General features: G+C 37.4%; 1 protein-coding gene and 1 long non-coding RNA gene across 2 annotated transcripts; one reads left to right on the forward strand and one right to left on the reverse strand.

Moving 5' to 3' along the window:
- LOC109225221 (putative lipase ROG1) lies at nucleotides 782–9,415 on the reverse strand. Its single transcript, XM_019389815.1, has 11 exons — nucleotides 9,098–9,415; nucleotides 8,129–8,196; nucleotides 6,126–6,196; nucleotides 5,754–5,996; nucleotides 4,004–4,167; nucleotides 3,835–3,890; nucleotides 3,689–3,741; nucleotides 3,492–3,612; nucleotides 2,760–2,857; nucleotides 1,367–1,466; nucleotides 782–1,249 (listed from the first exon to the last, which is right to left on the reverse strand). The coding sequence occupies exons 1-10, from the start codon at nucleotides 9,226–9,228 to the stop codon at nucleotides 1,395–1,397; spliced, it is 1,077 nt and encodes a 358-aa protein (XP_019245360.1). The 5' UTR covers nucleotides 9,229–9,415; the 3' UTR covers nucleotides 782–1,249; nucleotides 1,367–1,394.
- Nucleotides 12,835–15,153, forward strand: LOC109225222. Its single transcript, XR_002067874.1, has 2 exons — nucleotides 12,835–13,542; nucleotides 14,873–15,153. It is a non-coding gene; the product is annotated as an uncharacterized LOC109225222 (long non-coding RNA).

The following is a 23,273-nucleotide window of genomic DNA, read 5'->3' on the forward strand; positions in this document are numbered from 1 at the left end:
TTCGGACATTTTTATTGTAAAAGTAGGATCAATTGGGACCGTTGGATTGAAGATGATGGACGGCCCGGATTTATTGAGCCCAAAACGGTGTAGTGTTATTAGCTTGGGGCCTGGACCGGGTAAAAGGGGTGGGCCTGGGCCAATTCAAACGGGTTTGGGAGGGTAATTAGTTTGGGCTGACCAATTTTGGCCCAATTTTGGTCCTTTGAAAACAGTCCACTTTTAATTGTTTTTTTTTTTGTTTTTTATTTCTTTATTTCTTGTATTTCATTTTTTGTATTTTTCCTAATTTTATATAAAAATGCGAAAAATTAAAATGAAACCTAATTTATTGTCAAAACTAAGCTAATTAATTCCTACAAAATTGATTAAATTCTATTTAAAAGTAGACTCAACAATTAACAATTAAAACGCAAAAATGGACTATTTTTGTTATTTTCTTTAAATTTTGTTCTAAAACAAATTAACCCCTAATTAATACTAAAATATGAAATTAAGTCCTAAATGCAAATGTATTTTTTTTTTGTATTTTTCATATGAATTAAAATGTACAGATAAAATGCAACACTTATCAAAAAATCATGCAATTAATTCCCTAAAATTCAAGTAATAAAAGAAAAATCCTAATTCTAATGAATTTATAGGAGTAATTTAAGCATGGCAAAAATCACGTGCTCACAGCTGGAAAAAAAAATTATAGTTACATCTTACCGGTCTTTTTGTTGACTTTAATTTCCCAAAAAGGGAAGTCGATGATACAAACCTGATTATATGAAAGGAGTGAATAAGATTCTCTAAAGTTAATTGATAGAGAACGACAACGTTACAATTACAAATACCTTTCGGGTAATATTTTCATTGATGTTTCTAAAATGGCTAAGCCTACATTACATGCAATACTACCTAGAATACTACTGGAAATATATAAAGAACATTGTGCCAGGCTCTGTGGCCACTGATACCACAGAACTCTAGTATTGTGTTTTGTCCTAGAGAAGTTTCCCCCCTCTACAAATTTTCGTCTTCCATAGAAAGGGCGATATCAGATATGTGACCATTTGGTTGGAAGATAAACTCCAACCTCAAGTATAGGAAAGTGGAAATTGTTTTGAGAAAATAATAATTTTTCATTTATACATGGAACTATGTTCATGTACCCTAGAGCACAATGAGTCAACAAAGTTCCTCATAATTGTTTCTTGTTTACAATTCATAAAAATGGTTATAATGAGATCCAAGAGAATATTACCTGCAACCAAAGATGAGAAATTCAAATTACTTGTCAGCATACCACAACAGGCCTCCTATGCAGGACGTCTAGGAAAGAAACGGAAATAAGAGACTATAGATGCAAATCTTAGATCACCTTGAATATTTCAGATTTGATTTGGCTTCTATACGATAAAATTATCAATCATATGTTGTATAACATCAGCACCTTCGGCATGCACATATTGATCCTTCACCTGTAAACATCCAATGAGCATTACAGTCTTAAGCCCACACCACATTTAACTAAGGGTGAAAACGTGAAAAAGCTTTAATCTTATTGAGTTGAATTTGTACAGTTTACTCTATATACATTTAATTGCATTTAGTCACAGGGTTTATCAATTGAATGACAAATTGCATGTAGTTACAGGGTTTATGAAGCGAATGAGAAACTGCATGTATTACAGGGTTTATTAGGTGAATGACAAATAGCATCTAGTTTCAGGGTGTAGTAAGTGAATGGCACATTCAACCCCTTTAGTGAGCAATAAAGATGACCAACCCATTCTTTGGAAACTATTGGGAAGAGAACATAAAGAAGAGAGAAAATCAAAGAAAGTGAGAGACATTGCAACTTCTGTTTGTCTGGTTATAAGAAAAAAATGGAAGCATACATTAAGATTTGTCCTTGTTTTGGGAAGAGAAATAAAAGCTCAAGAGAAAGGAATACCACTTTTTGACTTTCACTATTTTTTCGACTTTACGTACCAAAATGGAGTGGAAATTATAATCCTCTTCCTTTCATACTTACTGCTTTAAATTGTGATGCCTTTCTCCCAGCTGGCTTATAAATTCAAACAAAAGGACGAGAGAATCGCATAAAGTATATAGCATGCTCCAAGGATGTCAATGTCTAACACTGGCTCTTCCCACCACTACCACCACCACCACCACCACTACTTGGGCAACATTATCGTTTCATTTTTTAGCACGAGGCACTCCTCTAAATGTCATCTACATGTCTAAAGTGGCAAAGAGGTCCAGAAATAGACATGGTTCAAGCCAAAATCTCTCTTTTTCATTTTTCTAGTAATGCGAGGTCAAATAGGAAGTGAAATACTCTTATGATGTATCCAAGAGGGTTAGGACAGATAAAAATGGAATAGTATGCCCATGTTTCAAAAGATAAATTGTGGGTGATTGCAGTTTCTCGCCATAACCTAAACCTTGGTCAAGCTGGATAAACTAGTTAATACCTTTACTCACTACTTTTTGAGGCTATAAAATAAGCAAGTAACAGAATAAAAAACATGAACATACAGGACAAATATATGAGTCTCATAAGTGCTTTTTCAGTCTTAAATCAGTGAGGGAGATGAAAGAAGCTTTATTTTTTACATATTGTACATAAATAATGTATAATTCCTGCACCAACGTAAATTAAATGTGACTCGGCTGTGATTCCAGGAGAACCAGCAAATATCTAAAAATTCTCTGGGCAATCATGTTGTTAAGTATTTGTAGTCAGGAGAGAAAGAGAGAGGGACCTGAATAACACTGTGAGCAGCAAATCTACGCCTGCTCTTGTGAAAGCTAACGTCTACTTTGTCCCATGACACTCTAGACAAACCAGTCACCAATTCCTCTGCATAATTGTCCAAAGCATGAACTCTGCAATATCTAGAAGCCAAGAGAGGAACACACACACAAACGCACACACACATAGCATAGGGCAAGAAACTCGGATCCCAAAATCAAAATCTCTAGTGGACTAAAACAAAATACAGTTGCAAGAAAAAAACACTCAGACCAAATAGCGTAGGGCAAGTTCAGAATTTTGCCATGTCTAAAAAGGATGAGGGCCTATGTTACATGCATTTGTTTAAGGCTACATGTTCAATACACGTGGTATAAGTATCCGCTATGAGTACATGAAGCTTTCATTATAATTTTTCGAATTTTGAAGTATTCTAATGAAATACTCAACCAATGCCCACCTGTTTCAGCTCGATACAGATTCGTTAAGGAAAAAGAAGGATCCATATGAGATAGGGGAGGACCTAATACCATCTCCATTTTACCAACCAAATAGCATAACATTTTAGGATCAACACATTGGTTATTTCTTTTAACAGCGGTACGTAATCATGCATGTATGATGGAGCAGCATTACAGAATGTATCAGAGGCCCCCAGAATGTGAAGGAGGATCGAACTAACAAAACCAAGAAATGATTTGACATAAAGCCAACTTCTTGTCATAAGAAAAGAACTACAAACCTTCCGTCTTGTCCAAAGAATCATCTTCCTTCACAACGGATTCACCCTGCTCACCATCACATGCCTTGCAATGTTCTTCATAGACAATGTGAGGATACTTTTCATTCAAGGAATCTTCCCACTACAAGCACCAAAATGATTTTCCACATAAGATCTAAAAGGTGGCAGCTAAAAGATATATCGTAGGAAGAATGTACCTTGGGGAGTTCATTATTACGTCTAATAGATGATGTTCTCCAACCAACAATATCTAAACAATTATTGTTAAAGAAAAACAGTCTATCTTCAGAAGTTAGGGTATCATAAATGCTGAATGCGTGATTCAACAATGCAATCAGGATACGGTCATAGCCAACATTTGAATATGCAACTCGGCGCTTGAATGAACGCAATGCAGACCTGTATAGATGGATTTTTCAACTAATTAACATCATATACAGTATTTACTACAGGTGCCCATAAATACAGGACCAATCAATCCTATTTGTACTATATTAATCTCTGTAACGTACATGAAGCGTAGTTCACCGTCATCTTCCACCATGCGTTTAAGTAATGGAGGCCTCCCTTCATCATTATCACAAAGAAAAAGGTGCTGCCCTGTTCTTCTGAATATCAAATGAATTACATGAAAAGCAACTTTCTCTAGGGCAGTTACACCAAAAAGAAATGGTACCTGACAATACCTTAAAGAATTATCATTACCAAAAGGTTCAACAGCTGACATAGCATATCTTATAAGATAGACAAGGAAGAAAGCTCAAAATCTTACAAACATGAATCATGAATGCACACACTTGATAAAACAGGAACTACAATTTGACATTCATCAAGATCTAGGCAACAAAAGGAATATGCCGAAGATTAGCAATCGCCTTGATCCTTCCGGATAGTCAGATAAAGGAGCATTTCCATTTCCACGGTAATGCAGCATTAATCTGGGATCAAAATATATGTACGACTAAACACTAACACGTCCAAACAACTGATTCGAAGCTATAGGCAAGTAGACAAACCGAATACGTACGATTCAGAGCCGTCACTGAATTGACGCTTCTCGAAGAAGCTTCACTGTGGCAGAACATTGATTTTTACCAGAAAGTGCCAAGATTAAAGGGTTAATCTGGAATCTTTGATACTTTTAAAAGCTCGGAAACCTCCTAAAGAAACCTAAATCACAATGTACGCAGACATACATGAGAAACTTTCAAGGTTACTAAAGAGCGACCATTACGACAAGATCTGAGAGGTTCTTCAGTATGCAGATATATGATATGATAAGATGTGGCTGGATAAAAAAACATTTTCATACTGTATACCATTTACCACCCTTGGAATAGATCATGTGTCACGCAAGTTATCAACTTGAAGGGAGATAAAATTTTCCAGTGATGGAGTTCTAATAAAGGTCTACACTCCCACTATTTAAGCATGGTAAAAAGACTTTTGGCCCCCTCAAATATAAATTGGAAAACTGAACTCCTAATTCAATGGCTCTTCTTCTGCTTCTGTTCACTCATGTCCATATGCTCTTCAAGCCCCTCTAATGGCACTCCCCCTGGCTTTGGCAACTACGTCACCTGCATCATCTCCCTCAACCCACCTCACCCCACTTTGATCTCCTTCAAAAGGATTCCCCACACTTCATACGCTCTTCTTCCCCCTGGCCATTTTTTATTTTGGTGCATTTTATCTGGTCTTTGTTGCTATAACACAAAAATATCCTATTGTGCAGTAACTTCTCCAGATCTCAATGCTTTTTGCATGAAGATCGCACTCAGAGATGAAAATAAATGGTCAGAAAAGCTTGACATAATTTTGAAATTAAAACCACCATTGACCATTCCTTCTTTTTTTTTTCAGAAACCAGTACAGGCAAAACCACAAAAGAAAACTATAATTTTAATCTTGTATAAGGGTATTTGGTGATGAATACTATTCCTAACTAGACCTGATAAACAACAGGATATCCCATCACATATCCAAGACACCAATCATGGGATAATGGTGGATAGCAATACGACCCCATTACAATCCGACTGAAGGAAAAGTTATATCGGCATGCCAAATGACCCTTAAAACTACCTGGTCTCTGACAGCATCTAAATATGGGAGAGGGAGTCCATCTCTATCTGCTCCTAAGCGTCATTTATCAAACAAGGAGACAAAAGGCATATCGAATGAAGATAATAATTCATTTTCCTCAATGACAAGAATATTACTTTTAAGTATTTTGTAAGATTTCAATAATTACAGTTGTACCTGCTTGTTACCCCTAGATCCAAGATGAGGTGTGGCAACAGTGACAAAATTTATTGGTTGCAAACCAGCTATCGTGCCCTTTGACCCTTCTACACATGCATTGGCCAATAAATCCGCCACATTCTCCATTCTAGGAGGTCTATACAATCTCCCAATGGCATATCTTGCCACCAACCCTCCAACCGAATGGGAAACAAAAGAAATTTTCTTTAGACCTGGATTTCTCTTGATCACTTCAAGAACCTAAATTCATTTCCACATCGTTAGTAGATTTGGTAAGCATACCAAGCTCTAGAACACATATTAGAAAAACGATTGTGCTGAATCGAAAGGAATCAAAAAGAAGAATGAATAGTATCAGAAGAAATCAACCTCCTCAGCCAATCTCTCACCCATTACATCCACACCATCCAATGTTAATTTTGCCATATTGCGTTCACTACCTGCAGAGCAAATCATTTTCAGTAGTCCTCCTTTTGGTATTCCATTTTGTGCACTTATATCCAGTAGTCATCCTAGATTGGATGCAACATGCAAGTATCAACTGAAGCAAGATATGCTACAAATGTCCATACAATCTTGCAAGTAGCTCACTCTCAGCTAAAATGAAGAAGATACAAGACAGCGTAGAATTACAGAGTACATTCCATAATGAAATCTGCTTTGAATCATTATAGCTATCTATTAACATAGGAAAGCTCAACTAAGAAATTGGGACAAAGAAGCTGGGAACTCCATTCAGAGCTGACTATTACCTTAAGTTGACTGTCATTACTTATCCATGAAACTACAAAAATGAGAAAGAGTTGGCAATTTCACTAGAAGAATTCAGTGAACACAGTTGCCCACCCTTAATAAGAAAAGGGAGGGGGAAGTAAATAATGAAAACTTAGCAGCGTCCATCCCCATAAACAATGACTAACACCATCTTTTTCTGTTTTCTCTTCTTCTTTTTTTGGGATAACCATGGTGTCCGAGCCAGCTTGTGCGCACCTCGATTGATTCCACGAGGTACCTGCTACCTCCCGCCAACACAGGTACCGAATAACTTTGTCCACCAACACCTAGACGGATGAGAAAAAAACCACCAAATGTTTTTGCCTCCATTGGGATTTGAACTGAGACCTCATCTCAAACCCACTTTGTTGACCACTAGGCCACACCCTTGATTGCACAATGATTTTTACCATCTTATTAATGAATATAGAATACTTGTAAGTAAGAACTAAAAAGGATTTTGAATCCAATACCCTGTGGACGAGCACAAGAAATGAGCAGAAGTGTTTACCTGCTATTATATACATGTGCCCTTGGTAAATTTTAACAACCATGACTCATTTGTGGTATCATATTTGCTTTACTCAAATGAAAGTTTCTACATAAGAGACCCATGCAGAACTAAAATAAAGTATCCCCTTCTCTAAAAATTTATACTTCTAGATGGGCCAGTTCATACACTCCGATAAAGATAATAAAGAAAGCAAAGGTTTTGAATTCGAGCCTCAGCTCCTCTCACCAGCAAAATATTTTCATGTACTTGGCCAAGTGAGGCAACATGTTGTACAACCTAAACTAAATCAATAGAAGTGTTTCCTCTCTAGTAACTTATACTTTTAGATGATATGATCCAGAAAACTGCATGAATTCAACATGAACAATACTTTCAAGAATTACAACAACAACAAACCCAGTGTAATCCCACAAGTGGGGTCTGGGGAGGGTAGGATGTACGCAGACCTTACCCGTACCTTCAAGAAGGCAGAGAGATTGTTTCCAGAAGGCCCTCGGCTTAGGAAAAATAAAAATACTTTCAAGAATTAGAAGCCAAAATTAGAGGTGCACGACAACAATGTCTAACTGATAACAACTTAAGCTAATGAACCACAACTAAGTTCAAGAAATAAGTTCCAACTAGGCAAGTAAATGATTACTAAACGGTTATATTGAGCAACATATATGATATTTCAATTTTTGTACAAAGAGCAAGATTTCAGATGGATAACTTTGGCTTATCACTAAGAACAAAATAACCTCAGTCTACAATCTAATGTGCAATGAAAATTTGCTGAAGTAGAATCAACGGGAATATATTAGAAAATGCAGTTCCTGCCAGGATGATCACTTAACCCTTATACTTTGTTCTCAATTTGTATGTGGTTTACTTGCACCCGGAACAGATCACATTAAGGACAAAGAGTGCGACCAAATATCAGAACTATCAAAGTAACAGGCAGAGAATAACAAAAAGGATACATGAGATTTATTGCCAAAGCAACAAAATGGTAAGTGCAAAGGGATGAAGGGTGGAGGAAGAGCAATGTACAGAAACACAAGCATATGAAATTAGAAATACCACTCGGAATAGATGAGCTTACAATGAACAAAAACTTTGTCAGGAAGCATCCGAACAAACTGCTCAGCACCAAACTTCCAGTCTGTGGCGCTGTTGAAATACATCCATTACAATACCAAACTATAAGTACCTTTGCTTTCAGCTAAAGTAAAAACTAGAGAAGGAATTAGTTCCTTTTCATAATTTCTTTTTATCATTACTCCAATAGAAAATCGTTCCATGGTGGCACAACTACGCATTTCAAGTGCAGGTACCCAAAGCAAAGAAACTATTCAATACAGAATGCAGTCTGAGCAACTTGTTTATTGGGATGGAGAAGTGGAAATTTTCGTGATCTACCTACTCAAGAAACATTCAGTATGGTGGCGAAAAGTAGAATAGATGAATATGAACTAGTCATTCAGTTATGCTAAATAGGTTTTGAATACGTCCCAGATAATGAAGCAATGAAAGCCAGGGCGGATGTAGCACCGTAACTTTAGCTCAAACCTTGTATTATACTAGTTAATAAATCTACTAAAAATGTACAAAGAATTAAACTCAGAACCTCGTTACTAGCTCTTGAGGTCGTTGTCCTAGAATCCAAAACCCAAAAAGTTCCCTATCCTGTATCCGCCTCTATTAAAAGCCACTCGAAGCATAGATACTCCAAGTAAACAAAGGAACATGTAAAATAACAAATATAAGCAAAATCTAAACAAATATCCTCCATTTCCATACGAACTACTTATAATATTCGCAAGACTAGAGAACCTAAAATATCAGGGGACTAATTATAAAAATCTCAAAATCACTAACAACTAGGAAGTAAGATAAAATTCTTCAATTTTTTCCCTTCTAATTAAATTGTAACACTTCAATTTCATAGACAGATAATTACTTCAACTTTAGTACTCCGCAGAATGAATGGAAAATGATAACATAATATACTGTAACTGTAGTACACACACACACCACACACTCACACACAACACAACACACACACACACACCTTCCGAGAATACCGTGGACCATTATAACAAGATGATCAGCACCGGAATTTTGGCAACTGAAGATATCTTTGCCGCCGTTAACGGTTTCCGATGAGCAAACTCCTCCGCTCTCTACTTTTCCTTTTTCCATTTTGTTTGTTTCTCTACTCTATAATTCTATAATTCGGCGAATTGATAATCGCATATAGTAATAGTAGTAAAATGATCAGAATTTGAATTTGAAGAGAAGAAAAATGAGAAATAGTAAGAGTTAGGTTAACGCTTTAATTAATAAAGATAGATATTTAGATAGCAGGGGAGAGATATTGCAGTGAGGTAGTTATGACTTGTAACGAAAGAGACTGAGAGATTTAAGGAAGTTCATGACGTGGCGAGGACTGCATTTTTACTGAGCGTCAAAGGTTTAAGGATTCACTTTATTAATTACTCGGAAAAAATGAGTGTGTTTTATAGAAAATAAATTTTACTTTTCATCTTTAATGACATATTTTTATAGGAGTGATTTTATTTTGTACCTCACACAACTTACACTAGTTGTGTGAGGCCTCTTTTTATCTCGCCTATTTATGGACCCATATCTTACACATCTGGGTAGGGGTGTTCGTCGGTCGGTACGGTATTTAGACATTTCGGTTCGATATTTTCGGTATACGGTTTCTTAAAATCTTATACCAATACCGTACCTAATTAAATTCGGTATGGTTCGGTTTTTCTCCTTTTGGTTTCGGTTTATTCGGTTTGAATACTAACTAGTGCATAGAGCCATAGACTCTAATATTCTTAATTAAAGTACTCAAAAATACAAAACTAAAAATGTTTGTTGATAAAAATTTTGTCCAAAACTAGAAAATATCGACCAAAATAGAGAAAATTATATATAAAAGACTATTTGATCATTAGAAATGTCTTGTTACTTGTTTAGTGTTAATTGATGAACTTAGAGAACAAAGAAAAGTAAAATTTTAGATTTTTTATATTTATGATATAATTGATAATACGTGTTTTGTGTAATGTAATATATATTTTGGTACGGTATCGGTTTTTCGGTATTTTATTTTAAAATACCAAATACCATACCTAATACCAATATTTTAAAAAACTTAAACCAAATATACCGTATACCAAATACCAAAATTATCGGTTTCGGTATGGTAATTCGGTATTTACCAAATTATGCACAGCCCTACATCTGGAACAAAATTCTGGAATCACACGGCTGTGAGACAAAAAAAAAGCCTCACACAACTAGTGTGAGTTGTGTGAGACACAAAATAAAAAAAATCTTTTTATAGCAATAAAAATAGCAGATTTAAAATTACAAATTTCAAAAAAGTTATTCTTTTCTTAAGAGGAGATTACCAGATAAGTTTGGAGGAAAAATAATAAAATTTGCTTATTTTGTGAAATTTTGGTATCAAAATAAATTTTTCTAGTACATTTAAGACAGCAAAATAGCGAATCTTTCTAAAAAGTAATTATATAAATTTCAAATACAAGAAGACGTATAAAGATTCATTTGATAATTACTATTACACCAAATTTTATCTTTCTCTCTACACCAAAAAATAGCTTATGCTATTTCTACGGATTAGGGCGTGGAGGTCAAAGATTAGGAAAGAAGGTTCGTAGGTAGTTGAACGTTTCTCTTTGTCTTACTCAGTTCGCTAGCATTAGTGTTAGTATGATATCTTTTCATTCATAGATTACTATTACTATCTAGAGTTTAACTGCATTCTTGGATCCAATCTTCTTTCATGTTGCTGTTATTACTACTTGTTGTAATTACCTTTTCTTTTTCAGCCGTTCTCTAGCCGAGGGTCTATCAGAAACAGCCTCTCTGCCCTTCCAAGGGTAGGGATAATGTTGCGTACGTCTTACCCTCCCCAGACCCCACTTGTAAAAAACTACTGAGTTTGCTATTATTGTCACTACGAATTACTTAATTCTTTTAAAAGTTTTGGTCAAATACCTTTAACTTTCTATTTAAATATTTATAGACGTCCAATTAATCAAATGAAGTAGCTGGTATGATCTAACAAATTACTGGGGGCTAAACATTATGTTGAAAACCTAGTTTCTTCAGTCAAGAATCTTGAATTGGATATTTTAATTTTCACCTGATAACGATGCCACATTTATGTAACGTCTCTAATAGCTTTTTTCAATATTGAAAAAATACTTTTTCCTATGTAAGCGAATGACAACTTTGATATGAGAATTCAGTTGGATATTTTATGTTCAATAATATCAATGGACCCGTCTTGCTGTCTTGGTATCTTAGTCTCAGTTTTCTAAAGACCCGTTTGACCATAAATTTGTTAAATTATATTTGGATTTTTTTTGGCAAATACATATTTGTACATAAATTTTATCAAATATTTTGGCAAATTCTCAAAACCCAAATTCCAAAACCAGCCAAGAGCAGGTTTTGGCCCAAAATAAAAAATTTCCCAAACTTTTGTATTTTATAAAAGAACCCACCATTTATTATTTTGTAACAATGTTGCTTCATCTCTCGGTCATCCGATGGTGTATTATGTAGTTTATTATAAAATGATAATTTTATACCAAATTTTTTTATGTTCAGGACTATGGTTGCGATAATATAATGAATGTTATTGATGAAGGTACTGTTGGGCATTTATGATAATTTTTAGAACTTGTGGTATAAGTCATGTTTCATGTTTTTTCAAAAAAAAAGTGAAATATATTTTGAAAACTGATGTCCAAACACATTTTCATCTTCAAACCAAACTTCATCCAAATCAAATTTTTCAAAACAAATTAGGGAGTCTATGGCCAAACGCTAGATAAGTATCATGTACAGTTATTACTTGCTATCAGTATTTCATTTATTTTTTCTTTAGCTGAGGTGTTGACAACCAATTTTGGCCCCCTTTTTCATAAGCAATTTCTCTATACTTCCTAATTTTTAATAATTTACTAAATATATTTTACATATTTTTATCCAAAACATTTGTTATATTCTTTCCAGCCTCAAGATTTTTAAAATAAAATAAAATTATTAGCCTTAATATAATTTAGTATATTTATTTATTGTAATTATATCGTTATTATTATTTTAGTTACTTAGTCACTATCATATTATTATTTAATGCTAATTAATACAAATATTATTTGCCCAACTATATTTTATTTTTCTACTTCTTATTCTATATATAAATGCATACACACTAGATATTAGTTTTTACAATAATATAATATAATATATTTTATTATAAATTATTAGAATTATGGAAGCATAGTAAAATTTAAAGTGAAAAAGGACTTTTAAATGTAAATTAGATCATCTTGGTAAAGCTTAATGTTATTTAAAATGGTGCCAATTTTATAACACATTTTCAGATTTTTAGACCCCATAAATCAACCAAAATAGTCCATAAAATAGCCCATACCCGCCAGCCCATCTACCTAACTCTTTCATCTACATGGACTCCACATAAGCGCCACATAAGCCTCCACATCAGCGCCACATAGGCACCAACGGTCCAAATCCCATGACCAACACACGCCTAGCACATGCTCTCCTCATCCCTTCACACTTTGACCCCACACCTTTCCACATGGATTCATCAGATCTAGTCCATTTTAAATTAATGGTCAAGATCATTTCTTCTATCTTCTAGAAATTCCAAATAAATACTTGTTTTATTTATTTTATTATACCTTATTTACTTATATCAAAATTAATCTCCGCCATTAGATGCATCTAATCCAACAATTGAATTTATTTCTAGAATTAAAATTAATTTTGACTAGGGTTCATCTCTTTAAAACCAGCTTTCTTTTGTCTGCCATGGCAGAAAAGTTTTGGCTCATTCTATTTTCTTAGCAAAATTTGACTCTCAAATCTTATAATCAGAAATATGTATAGCTATTCTAAGGAATCATCTGCAAACTCAAGCACTTTGACTCAAAAATTCAAATTCGTTTGCTATTTACAATAAAGATGACAGAGGTAAAAAGGTTCTCTTTTTTGTTTCCTCCAAGTTTTCACCATTTCGGCAACCAAATCCCTGCTTCTCCTGTCCATACCGTCCTTTTTCTTTCTTCTACACGTCATTTCAAACAGTTCTTTAACCATTTGAAACCCTAGCCCTTCAAGAATCCCGCTCAAATTAACCCTAGAAAAGCCCTAGTAATTCTTCTATAAATACATAGGTTTGGTAATAATTTAGGACAACTATTGGAGTCATCTTCAAACAATTTTATTCTTCAAAACACTCTAAAATTCTTAGTTGTGTGGCCTCTGTTACTCCTTGCTATAACAGAGGAATTTTTGTTTGCACTTTTTTCGAAAATTATAAAGTTCGCGGTTGTAAGATCGAGTTCCAGTCCGAAGCCAGAATGTATAGATCTATTCGACGCGCCCAAGTTCGCTGCATCGCAAAAGCCAACTTCTGTAGAAGCTATGAAGTTACAGGTATTTGGTTAAATCAAAATAAAAGTTCAATAAAGCATGAATAGGCTTCTGGCAATTATCTTATTAGTAATTGATGAAATGGCTTTTTATTTTTAAATACATTATAATTCCCTCTATTCTTTTGTCAAAGTTATGGTGTTGCATTTGTCTAGCATGTACCAAATGTTGCTCTTCACTCCATATATTGAAAGTTACGGTGTCTGCATTCTCATTTTTCATGCCTCAAAAATATATCCCAAGTTTTATGTTTTAGTGTAAATGCCATAGAAAATATTTGTTAGAAATTAACTATTTGGGTGCTTAGATTGAATGTTTTTATGTTTAGTAATAAGTTTTAAAAGTGATTTGCTTCACAGAGCTCGTGTCTAAAAATGATAAAATTTAAAGACCTTTTATATAGATACTACATGTATAGAAGCCACTGCTTTAAGATGAACTTTTGAAGAATACTCCAAGTTTGAAATATTTCTTCTTTTGTGAATTAAGAACTATATTTATAGTTATAGATTTACACTATGTTTATGAAAAGAACTTAATAAACTATCTTGACCATTTTAAACCAGTGAATATCTAAAGTAATTTTGCTAGATAGCTCTATACTTATGTTTGCTTAAGTAGTTAAGTTTTTCTAGCTGAAAATAACATAGATTTATTATGAAGTTAGGACTAGTTAATGCTTAAACAGTGTATTGTAGACTGAAATTGTACTCTCAGATGGTAGAAAAGATAATATTCAGGAAGACTAAAATATCATGTGCAAAGGACTAGAAGTTTGCTTAAACCACCTGCCATTATTAAAAGTTCTTGTATGTGCGCTTAAGAGAAGTCTGTTCTTAACTAAGTGCAGAAATTTGACATTTATGAACCTTTCAAATGATTTTCCCTTTCTCACTGTTACTATCGAGTACGCCATTAGAATACTTTAGTATTTGGTCCTAATACTTGAAATAAAGTAAGAAATCATGTGCTTTTTTGCGTTAAATGATGCCATGCATATTATTTGTCTTAAAAAAAGTCTGCTACTACTTCGTTATTCTTTTTTAGAAGGGCATGCTGCAAGGACCTTTTTTATGACTTAATATGGAAGTTGAAAATTATGTTTTTTGAGTGTGAAGGATTATGTTGACCATATTTATCTTTTCGACCTTTTAGATTTCATATGAATATGAAAAGTTAGTATTCAAGCTTGGATAAAGACAATAAATCTATTAGCATAAGCTTGTTAATTTAGTTCATAATCTTGCTGTAAATTTTGTCCAAGTCTATTTCTAACTTCCCTCTTTCTAATTTATTGCTTTTCTCTTTCTTTGTTTGGTATATGCACTTGGAGCAATATGAGTTTTAATGCAAGACTGGCCCCGCCCCAGCATGGAATCGTTACTATTGAGCCTTGGACTATGATGGACATCTAGAAGAAGAACAAGCGAAAAGCTTGGGGTCGCTTACGGCAGCCTTCGTTATTTACATTTACTCTGTTTCGAATTTTTAATCAATTTGATTATATTCTTTTGATTAGTTTAGTTCTACACTTAACCTGGGTTTGTTAATTTAATTTTGATTTCTTCACTTACTATTCTCACTTAGTTATTAGCAGATATTAACTATTTTATATAGTAGTGCTTTCAAGATTTTTTTTTTTTTTTGAAGAACCATTTAGATTTCATATTTCTATTATATAAGTTTGGATTTGAATCAAATCTTCTTGAAAAAAAAAAAGAGAAAAAAGGTGGGGGTGTGCTTCAGCTGAAATTGAAAAATTGTTTCTTATAACATCATGGAAAACGTGAATTTGTCTTCTAAAAAAAAAAGAAATATGCAAAACGCTTCTTGACTTTGAAGTTGGCTGACGTTTTCTAATTAAAAAGTTCTAAAAAAAATCTTTTACCTTGACTACGTTTTTTAAAAAAGACAAGTAAGAGAAAAGGTATTTATTATAATATAAATATTTTAATCAGTACCAAAACATCTTCCTTAGAAGGATTGTATCTGTCACGACCCAATTCCCATACCCGGTCGTGATGGCGCCTCTTGTGAAGACAAGGCTAGCCAACTAACCCAAATCNAGTTGGCTGACGTTTTCTAATTAAAAAGTTCAAAAAAAAAATCCTTTACCTTGACTACTTTTAATGACAAGTAAGAGAAAAAGTATTTTTTAATAAGCTTTATTAAATATATATATATATATATATATATATATATATATATATATATAAATAAGCTTTATTTATGTAATAATGTTCTTCAAAAGTTTATTAAAGTCTTTCGAAGTTAAACTACTCTATTCTAAGTTATATTTTGTTAAAATACCTCAAATAATATTTCTTGATATTTTTATACAATTCTTATTAACCAAAGCTTGGTCGATTAACCGTTATTAAGGGATTTTTAAAAGGTGCTTTAAAAACCTTCCTTTTTAAAATATTTAAAACCCTTACTTAGAATCTTTAGGTTAAGACCATAAGACAGAGTTTGACTTAAGCTTTAAAAATAGGTGTCCTAATTCACCTTAGAATTAATTAGGTGGCGACTCTCTTAAAATTAACTAAACCTCAGAATCGCTAATATGTTATACTCTAATTTGACCCGGTTTAAATGGGGTATAACATGAGGGTCTATCGAAAACAGCCTGTCTGCTTGTCCAGGGTAGGGGTAAGGCTGCGTATACCCTATCCTTCCCAGACCCCAGTTGTAATGTCACGATCCGAATTTTTCACTGTCAGGACCGTGATGGCGCCTAACATCACGCTAGGCAAGCAAATGTTAGAGTTCTATTCACTTTTTTTCTTTACATTATATAGGTTAAAATTAACAAAGCTAAATCGAACAGAAATAAATGCGCAAGAATAATTAACCGATTATCTATATATTATTAACAATCCCGAAAACTATTACCACCCAGAAACTAGTGTCACAATCCATGAAGATACTACGAATTACTACAAATACTGGTCTGAAAGAAATTACACATGTCTCGAAAGAAAAGAAAACATGAATGTATAAGCATAGGAGGGGACGCCAGGGCCTGCGGACGCCAGCAGGACTACCTTGGGTCTCCTAGATGATTTGCCTGCAATCGGCCTCTCGATCAGCCGCAACCAGCTCCAAAATCCGTACAAAAAGTGCAGAGTGCAGTATCAGTACAACCGAACCCATGTACTGGTAAGTGCCGAGCCTAACCTCGACGAGCTAGTGACGAGGCTACGGCGGGGCATTTACAATATAACCTGCATACAGTATATAATAAAGCAAAAATGAAATACGGAACGTAATGAAATAGTAATTTGCGGCAAAAATAAATACGGAACTCAATTATCTTGCCAGTACTCAGCTATAACCAATCTTTTAGAGAGTTACAATGCTATGGAATAGAATCACAGCAGAAGAAGGATACATAAACAACAAGATGATGCAGCACGCATCCCGATCCCACCATATAATCAGTAACAATATGAACATTCACCCTTATTACTCCTGTTGCGGCGTGCAACTCGATCCCACCAATCCACCCTTATTACTCCTCAATACATCACCCTTATTCCTCCTGTTGCGGCGTGCAACCCGATCCCACCAATCCATCCTTATTACTCCTGTTACGGCGCGCAACCCGATCCCACTAGACAAACACATTTCACCCTTATTCATCATCAATATATCACCCTTATTCCTCCTTTTGCGGTGTACAACCCGACCCCACCATATCAGTACCAATCACACAATAAGAACAAGTATTTCACAATTTATCTCAAAGGCCTCCACAATATTTATGCCTCAAACCAAAGCAAATAGAAGGCTATACACTTATGAAACTTCACTCAATTACTACTACACAGCGAGACCAACCAAAATATACCATGAAATACCGACAAACCAACTTAAACCGATAATGTAACACAATGGGACTACGGAACAATTACTACTTTTAATAAAGAAAACAACATCTAACAAGAAGCAATTAAACATGGAAGCACCAATAAGCATGTAGCAGTTAAGACAGGAAGACAATATATTAGGAACGGGGAAAGGGGCAGACTAAACAGATAATTTGGCGGCGCATAGGTACTCGTCATTTCACCTATACGCCACACACATGGATTTGCACATAGCAATTAAGTCGGGGATTCCTAATCCCTCAAGTCAAAATTAGACACAATGCTTACCTCAATCCAACGGCCAACTCAACGCTCAATTACCGCTTTTCCTCTAGATTCCACCTCCAATCCACTCGTATCTAGTCATAATTAACTTAATAACATCAATTGTAGCTAAAGAAATCAATTCCAATGCATAATTATAAGTTTGCCAGCATTTCCCCCAAAAAGTCAAAAACCAACCCCGAGCTCGCTTGGCCAAAATTCGAAATTCGGACCAAAACTCGATTACCAATTCACCCCCGAGCCCGGATACACAATTAGTTTTGGAATACAACCTCAATTTGCGGTCTAAATCCCCAAATTTCGAAATTCCTAAGTTCTACCCAAAAATCCCCAATTCCACCATGAAAAACCCTAGATTCTAGGATGAAATCTTGTAAAAAGAAGTTAAAGATTGAAAGAAATGAGTTAAGAATCATTTACCTATGATTTGGGGAAGAAAAAACCTTTGGAAAATTGCCTCTTGTGTTCTAGGTTTTAATAAGTGGGAGAATGAATGAAAAATCTCGTCTAAGTCTATACTTATCAGCTGCAGATGTCGCATTTGCGACCTAAGCTTCGCTATCGCGAAGCTCGCAAAAGCGAAGGTGCTATTGCAATTGTGAAGCCCTTTACAGTCCTGCTGCCTTCGCAAATGCGAGGAAAGTGCCACAATTGCGATCACTGAACCTCGCAAATGCGAGTAAAAGATCGCATTTGCGATCCTGACCCTTCCCAGACGCCCTTCGCAATTGCGAAGGTAACCTCGCAAATGCGAGAACTGCTGGCCCAGCCTTCCTCGCAAATGCAAAACTTGCAGGGTCCGCAATTGCGATGCCTGATCTCGCAAATGCGAGATCAGAGACCTGCAACCAAATCAGTTATACCAGCAATATTTTCTAAGTTCCAAATCACTCTTTAGCCTATCTGGAACTCACTCGAGCTCTCGGGACTCCAAACCAAACATGCACACAAGTATTAAAATATCATACAAACTTGCTCGCGCGATCAAATCGCCAAAATAACACCTAGAACTACGAATTTAGCACCAAATTGCATGAAATTTTCAAGAAAGTTTCAAAACTTCTATTTTCTCAACCAAAGGTCCGAATCACGTCAAATCAGTCTCGTTTCTCACCAAACATCACAGATAAGGTATAAATATCATAACGGACCTGTACCGGGTGCCGGAACCAAAATACGGGCCCGATACCAACGAGATCACATATTAACCAAATTCTTAAAACCATTATAATTTCAGTCTTATAATTTTCATCAAAAATTTATTTCTCGGGTTAGGGACCTTGGAATTCGATTCTGGGCATACGCCTAGGTCCCATATTTTATTACGGACCCACCAGGACCGTCAGAATACGGGTCCGGGTCCGTTTACCCAAAACGTTGAACGAAGTCAACAAAAATCAACTTTTTAGGCCAAAAATTATTATTTCATCAATTTTTCTCATAAAAGCTTTCCGGATACAAGTCCGAACTGTGCACGCAAATCGAGGAGAAATAAAATAAGGTTTTAAAGACCTCAAAATACGGAATCGAGTTCTAAAATATAAGATGACCCTTTGGATCATCACATTCTCCACCTCTAAAACAACTGTTCGTCCTCGAACATACACATAAAAGTACCTGAGTTGGTGAAAAAATGGGGATATCTGCTCCGCATATCAGACTCGGACTCCCAGGTAGCTGCCTCAACAGGCTGACCTCTCCACTGCACACGAACCAAATGATAACTCTTCGATCTCAACTGACGAACTTGCCGATCTAGAATAGCTACCGGCTCCTCCTCGTAAGTCAAATCATTGTCCAACTAGACAGTGCTGAAATCTAACACGTGGGATGGATCGCCGTGGTACTTCCGAAACATGGACACATGAAACATTGGATGTAACGCTGATAAGCCTGGGGGCAACGCAAGTCTGTAGGCCACCTCTCCCACTCGATCAAGAATCTCAAAAGGCCCGATGAACCTAGGGCACTTTCCCTTCTTCCCAAACTGCATCACACCCTCCATGGGTGACACTCGAAGCAACACTCTCTCTCCTACCATGAATGCCACATCACGAACCTTACGATCGGCATAACTCTTTTGCTTGGACTGAGCTGTACGAAGTCTATCCTAAATGATCTTAACCTTATCCAAGGCATCCTGCACTAAGTCTGTACCCAACAACCGAGCCTCCCCGACTCAAACCACCCAACCGGCGATCGACACCGTCTACCATATAATGACTCATAGGGAGCCATCCGGATGCTCGACTGATAACTGTTGTTGTAGGCAAACTCCGCTAACGGTAACAACTGATCCCAAGAACCTCCAAAGTCAATAACACAGGCGCGGAGCATATCCTCCAAGATCTGAATAGTACGCTTGGACTGTCCGTCCGTCTGCTGTGCTCAACTCGACCCGCGTACCCAACTCACGTTGTACTGCCCTCCAGAAATGCGAGGTAAAATTGCATTCCTCGATCAGAAATAATAGACACGAGCACACCATGATCTCACGGATATAAATCTCTGCCAACCACTCCGAAGACTAGGAACTTGCCATAAGAATGAAATGCGCTGACTTGGTCAGTCTATCCACAATAACCCAAACTGCGTCGAACTTCCTCTGAGTTAATGGGAGTCCAACAACGAAATCCATAGTGATACGCTCCCACTTCCACTCAGGAATCTCTATCTTTTGAAACAAACCACCGGGTCTCTGATGCTCGTACTTTACTTGCTGACAATTTAAACACCGAGCTACATATGCAACAATATCCTTCTTCATGCTGCTTATGCTTCTCTCGGCTGCGGGAGTAGATCAAGATATCATTAATAAAAACAATCACGAAGGAATCCAAATAGGGCTTGAACACCCGGTTCATCAAATCCATAAATGATGCTGGGGCATTTGTCAACCCAAATGACATCACCAGGAACTCATAATGCTCGTATCGGATCCGGAAAGCCGTCTTAGGGACATTGGATACCCTAATCCTCGACTGATGGTAGCTAGACCTCAAATCGATCTTTGAAAATACCTTGGCACCCTGAAGCTGATCAAATAAGTCATCAATCCTCGGCAATGGATACTTGTTCTTGATGGTTACTTTGTTCAACTGCCGATAGTCTTTGCACATCCTCATCGACCCATCCTTCTTCTTTACAAACAACACTGGCGCACCCCAGGGCGAGACACTAGGTCTAATAAAGCCCTTATCAAGCAAATCCTGCAACTGCTCCTTCAATTCTTTCAACTCTGGCGGGGCCATGCGGTACGGCGGAATAGAAATAGGCTGAGTGCCCGGAGCCAAATCAATGAAAAAGTCAATATCCCTGTCGGGTGGCATCCCCAGCAGGTCTGCAGGAAATACCTCTGGGAACTCCCGAACAACTGGTACAGAATCCATAAAAGGAACCTCCGCACTAGAATCACGAACATAAGCAAATAAGCCAAACACCCCTTCTCGGTCATACGTCGAGCCTTCATATAAGAGATAACCCTACTGGTAGAATGACCAAAAGTCCCTCTCCACTCTAATCGGGGCAACCCCGTCAATGCTAAGTGAATGGTCTTGGCATGACAGTCCAATATAGCATGATAGGGCGACAGCCAATCCATCCCCAAAATGACATCAAAATCAACCATATCGAGAAGTAGGAGATCTATGCTAGTCTCAAGACCGCCAATAATAACCACACACGAACGATAGACATGATCTACAACAATAGAATCCCCCACCGGTGTGGACACGTACACGGGAGCACTCAAAGAATCACGAGGCACAACCAAATATAAAGCAAAATAAGATGATACATAGGAGTATGTAGACCCTGGATCAAATAGAACTGAAGCATCTCTACTGCAAACCGAAATAGTACCTGTGATAACATCATCGGATGACTCATCCTCAGGCCTGGCTGGGAAAGCATAACATTGGGACTGGGCCCCACCACTCCGAACCATATCCCTGGGAAGACCTCCTGCTGGCTGGCCTCCACCTCTAGCGACCTGACCTCCAGCTCTAACGGCCTGACCTCCACCTCTAGCGGGCTGACCCCTACCTCTGGCTCCCTGACCCCTACCTCTAGCTGGCTGAGCGGGCGGTGCTGGGATCATGGCACGAGAACCCTGCTGATGTGGCTGAACACCCACTAATCTCGGACAGGTCCTCCGGATATGCCCATACTCACCACACTTGAAATATCCATCCTGATACTGCGGCTGAGGAAACTGAGACTGACCCTGACGGGTCGACTGACCGCAATAATGACTCTGAAGAGGAGGTGCTCTGATAGGAGCTGGTGTTGCACTATAAGCTGGTTTCCCTGAAGGAGGTACATAAGGACCATGACTCTCTAAGGCTCCATGGGATGTCTGAAGTGCTGAATGAAACGGCCTGGGAGGATTGCCCCTACCAAAAGTACCCCGACCTCCAGATGAGGCCCCACTGAATCCACTAGAGTGACGAGGCCTCTTGTCAGACCCCTGACCATTCCCCTGAGCTAAAACCATCTCAACTCGTCTGACCACATTGGCTGCATCCTGGAAAGAAATCTCACTCCCTGTCTCCTTAGCCATCTGCAACATGATAGGCTGAGCAAGTCTCTCAATAAACCTCCTCACCCTCTCTCTCTCGGTGGGAAGTATAAGAAGAGCATGACGGGCTAGATCCACAAATCTAGTCTCGTACTGAGTGACGATCATAGAACCCTGCTGAAGGCGCTCGAACTGCCTCCGATAGTCCTCTCTCTGAGTGATAGAAGGATACTTCTCCAAAAATAGCTGAGAGAACTGGTCTCAAGTAAGAGCTGGCAACCCAGCTGGTCTGGCCAAACAAAAATCCCTCCACCATTTCTTGGCGGAACCTGACAGACGAAAGGTAGCAAAGTCGACCCCATTGGTCTCCACTATCCCCATGTTCCGTAATACCTCGTGACAACTATCCAAATAGTCCTGGGGATCCTCTGAAGATGCACCGCCATAGGTAGTGGTGAAAAGCTTGGTAAACCTATCCAATCTCCACAAGGCCTCAGAAGACATAGCTGATCCATCGTCGGTCTGTGCTGCAACACCCGCCGGAACTACCCCAACTGGCTGAGCTGCTGGAGTCTGAAACTGGGGAACCAACTGCTCCGGATTGTGAGTACCGGGAGTCTGTGCTCCTCCCCTAGCCCGAGAGACGGCTGGTGCTACAAGGAATGTGTCGGCCTGAGTAACACTCTCCATAAGGCCCACTAGACGGACCAAAGCATCTTAAAGTACCGGGGTAGTGATGAACCCCTCTGGAACCTGAGCTGGCCCTGCTGGAACGGTCTGGGCCGGAGCCTCCTTATCAAACTCTACCCGAGGCTCCGCCGCTGGTGCTGCTGCTCGAGCTCTAGGCTGAGCCCTGCCCCTGCCTCGTCCTCGTCCTCTGCCTCTCGTAGGAGCTGCAACTGGGGGCTCGGGTTGCTGATCAGCTGATGAAGCGGTACGTGTTCTCTCCATCTGCGAAGTAACAAGAGTAGAGAGTTCAATTAGCATTGGAAGATCAAATCGCACGACAAAGAAGAATAAAAGTGAAATTGTTCCTAACTCTATAGCCTCTAGGGGAT

This window comes from Nicotiana attenuata, chromosome 5, assembly GCF_001879085.1.
Source record: "Nicotiana attenuata strain UT chromosome 5, NIATTr2, whole genome shotgun sequence".
In the NCBI taxonomy this organism is placed as follows: domain Eukaryota; kingdom Viridiplantae; phylum Streptophyta; class Magnoliopsida; order Solanales; family Solanaceae; genus Nicotiana; species Nicotiana attenuata.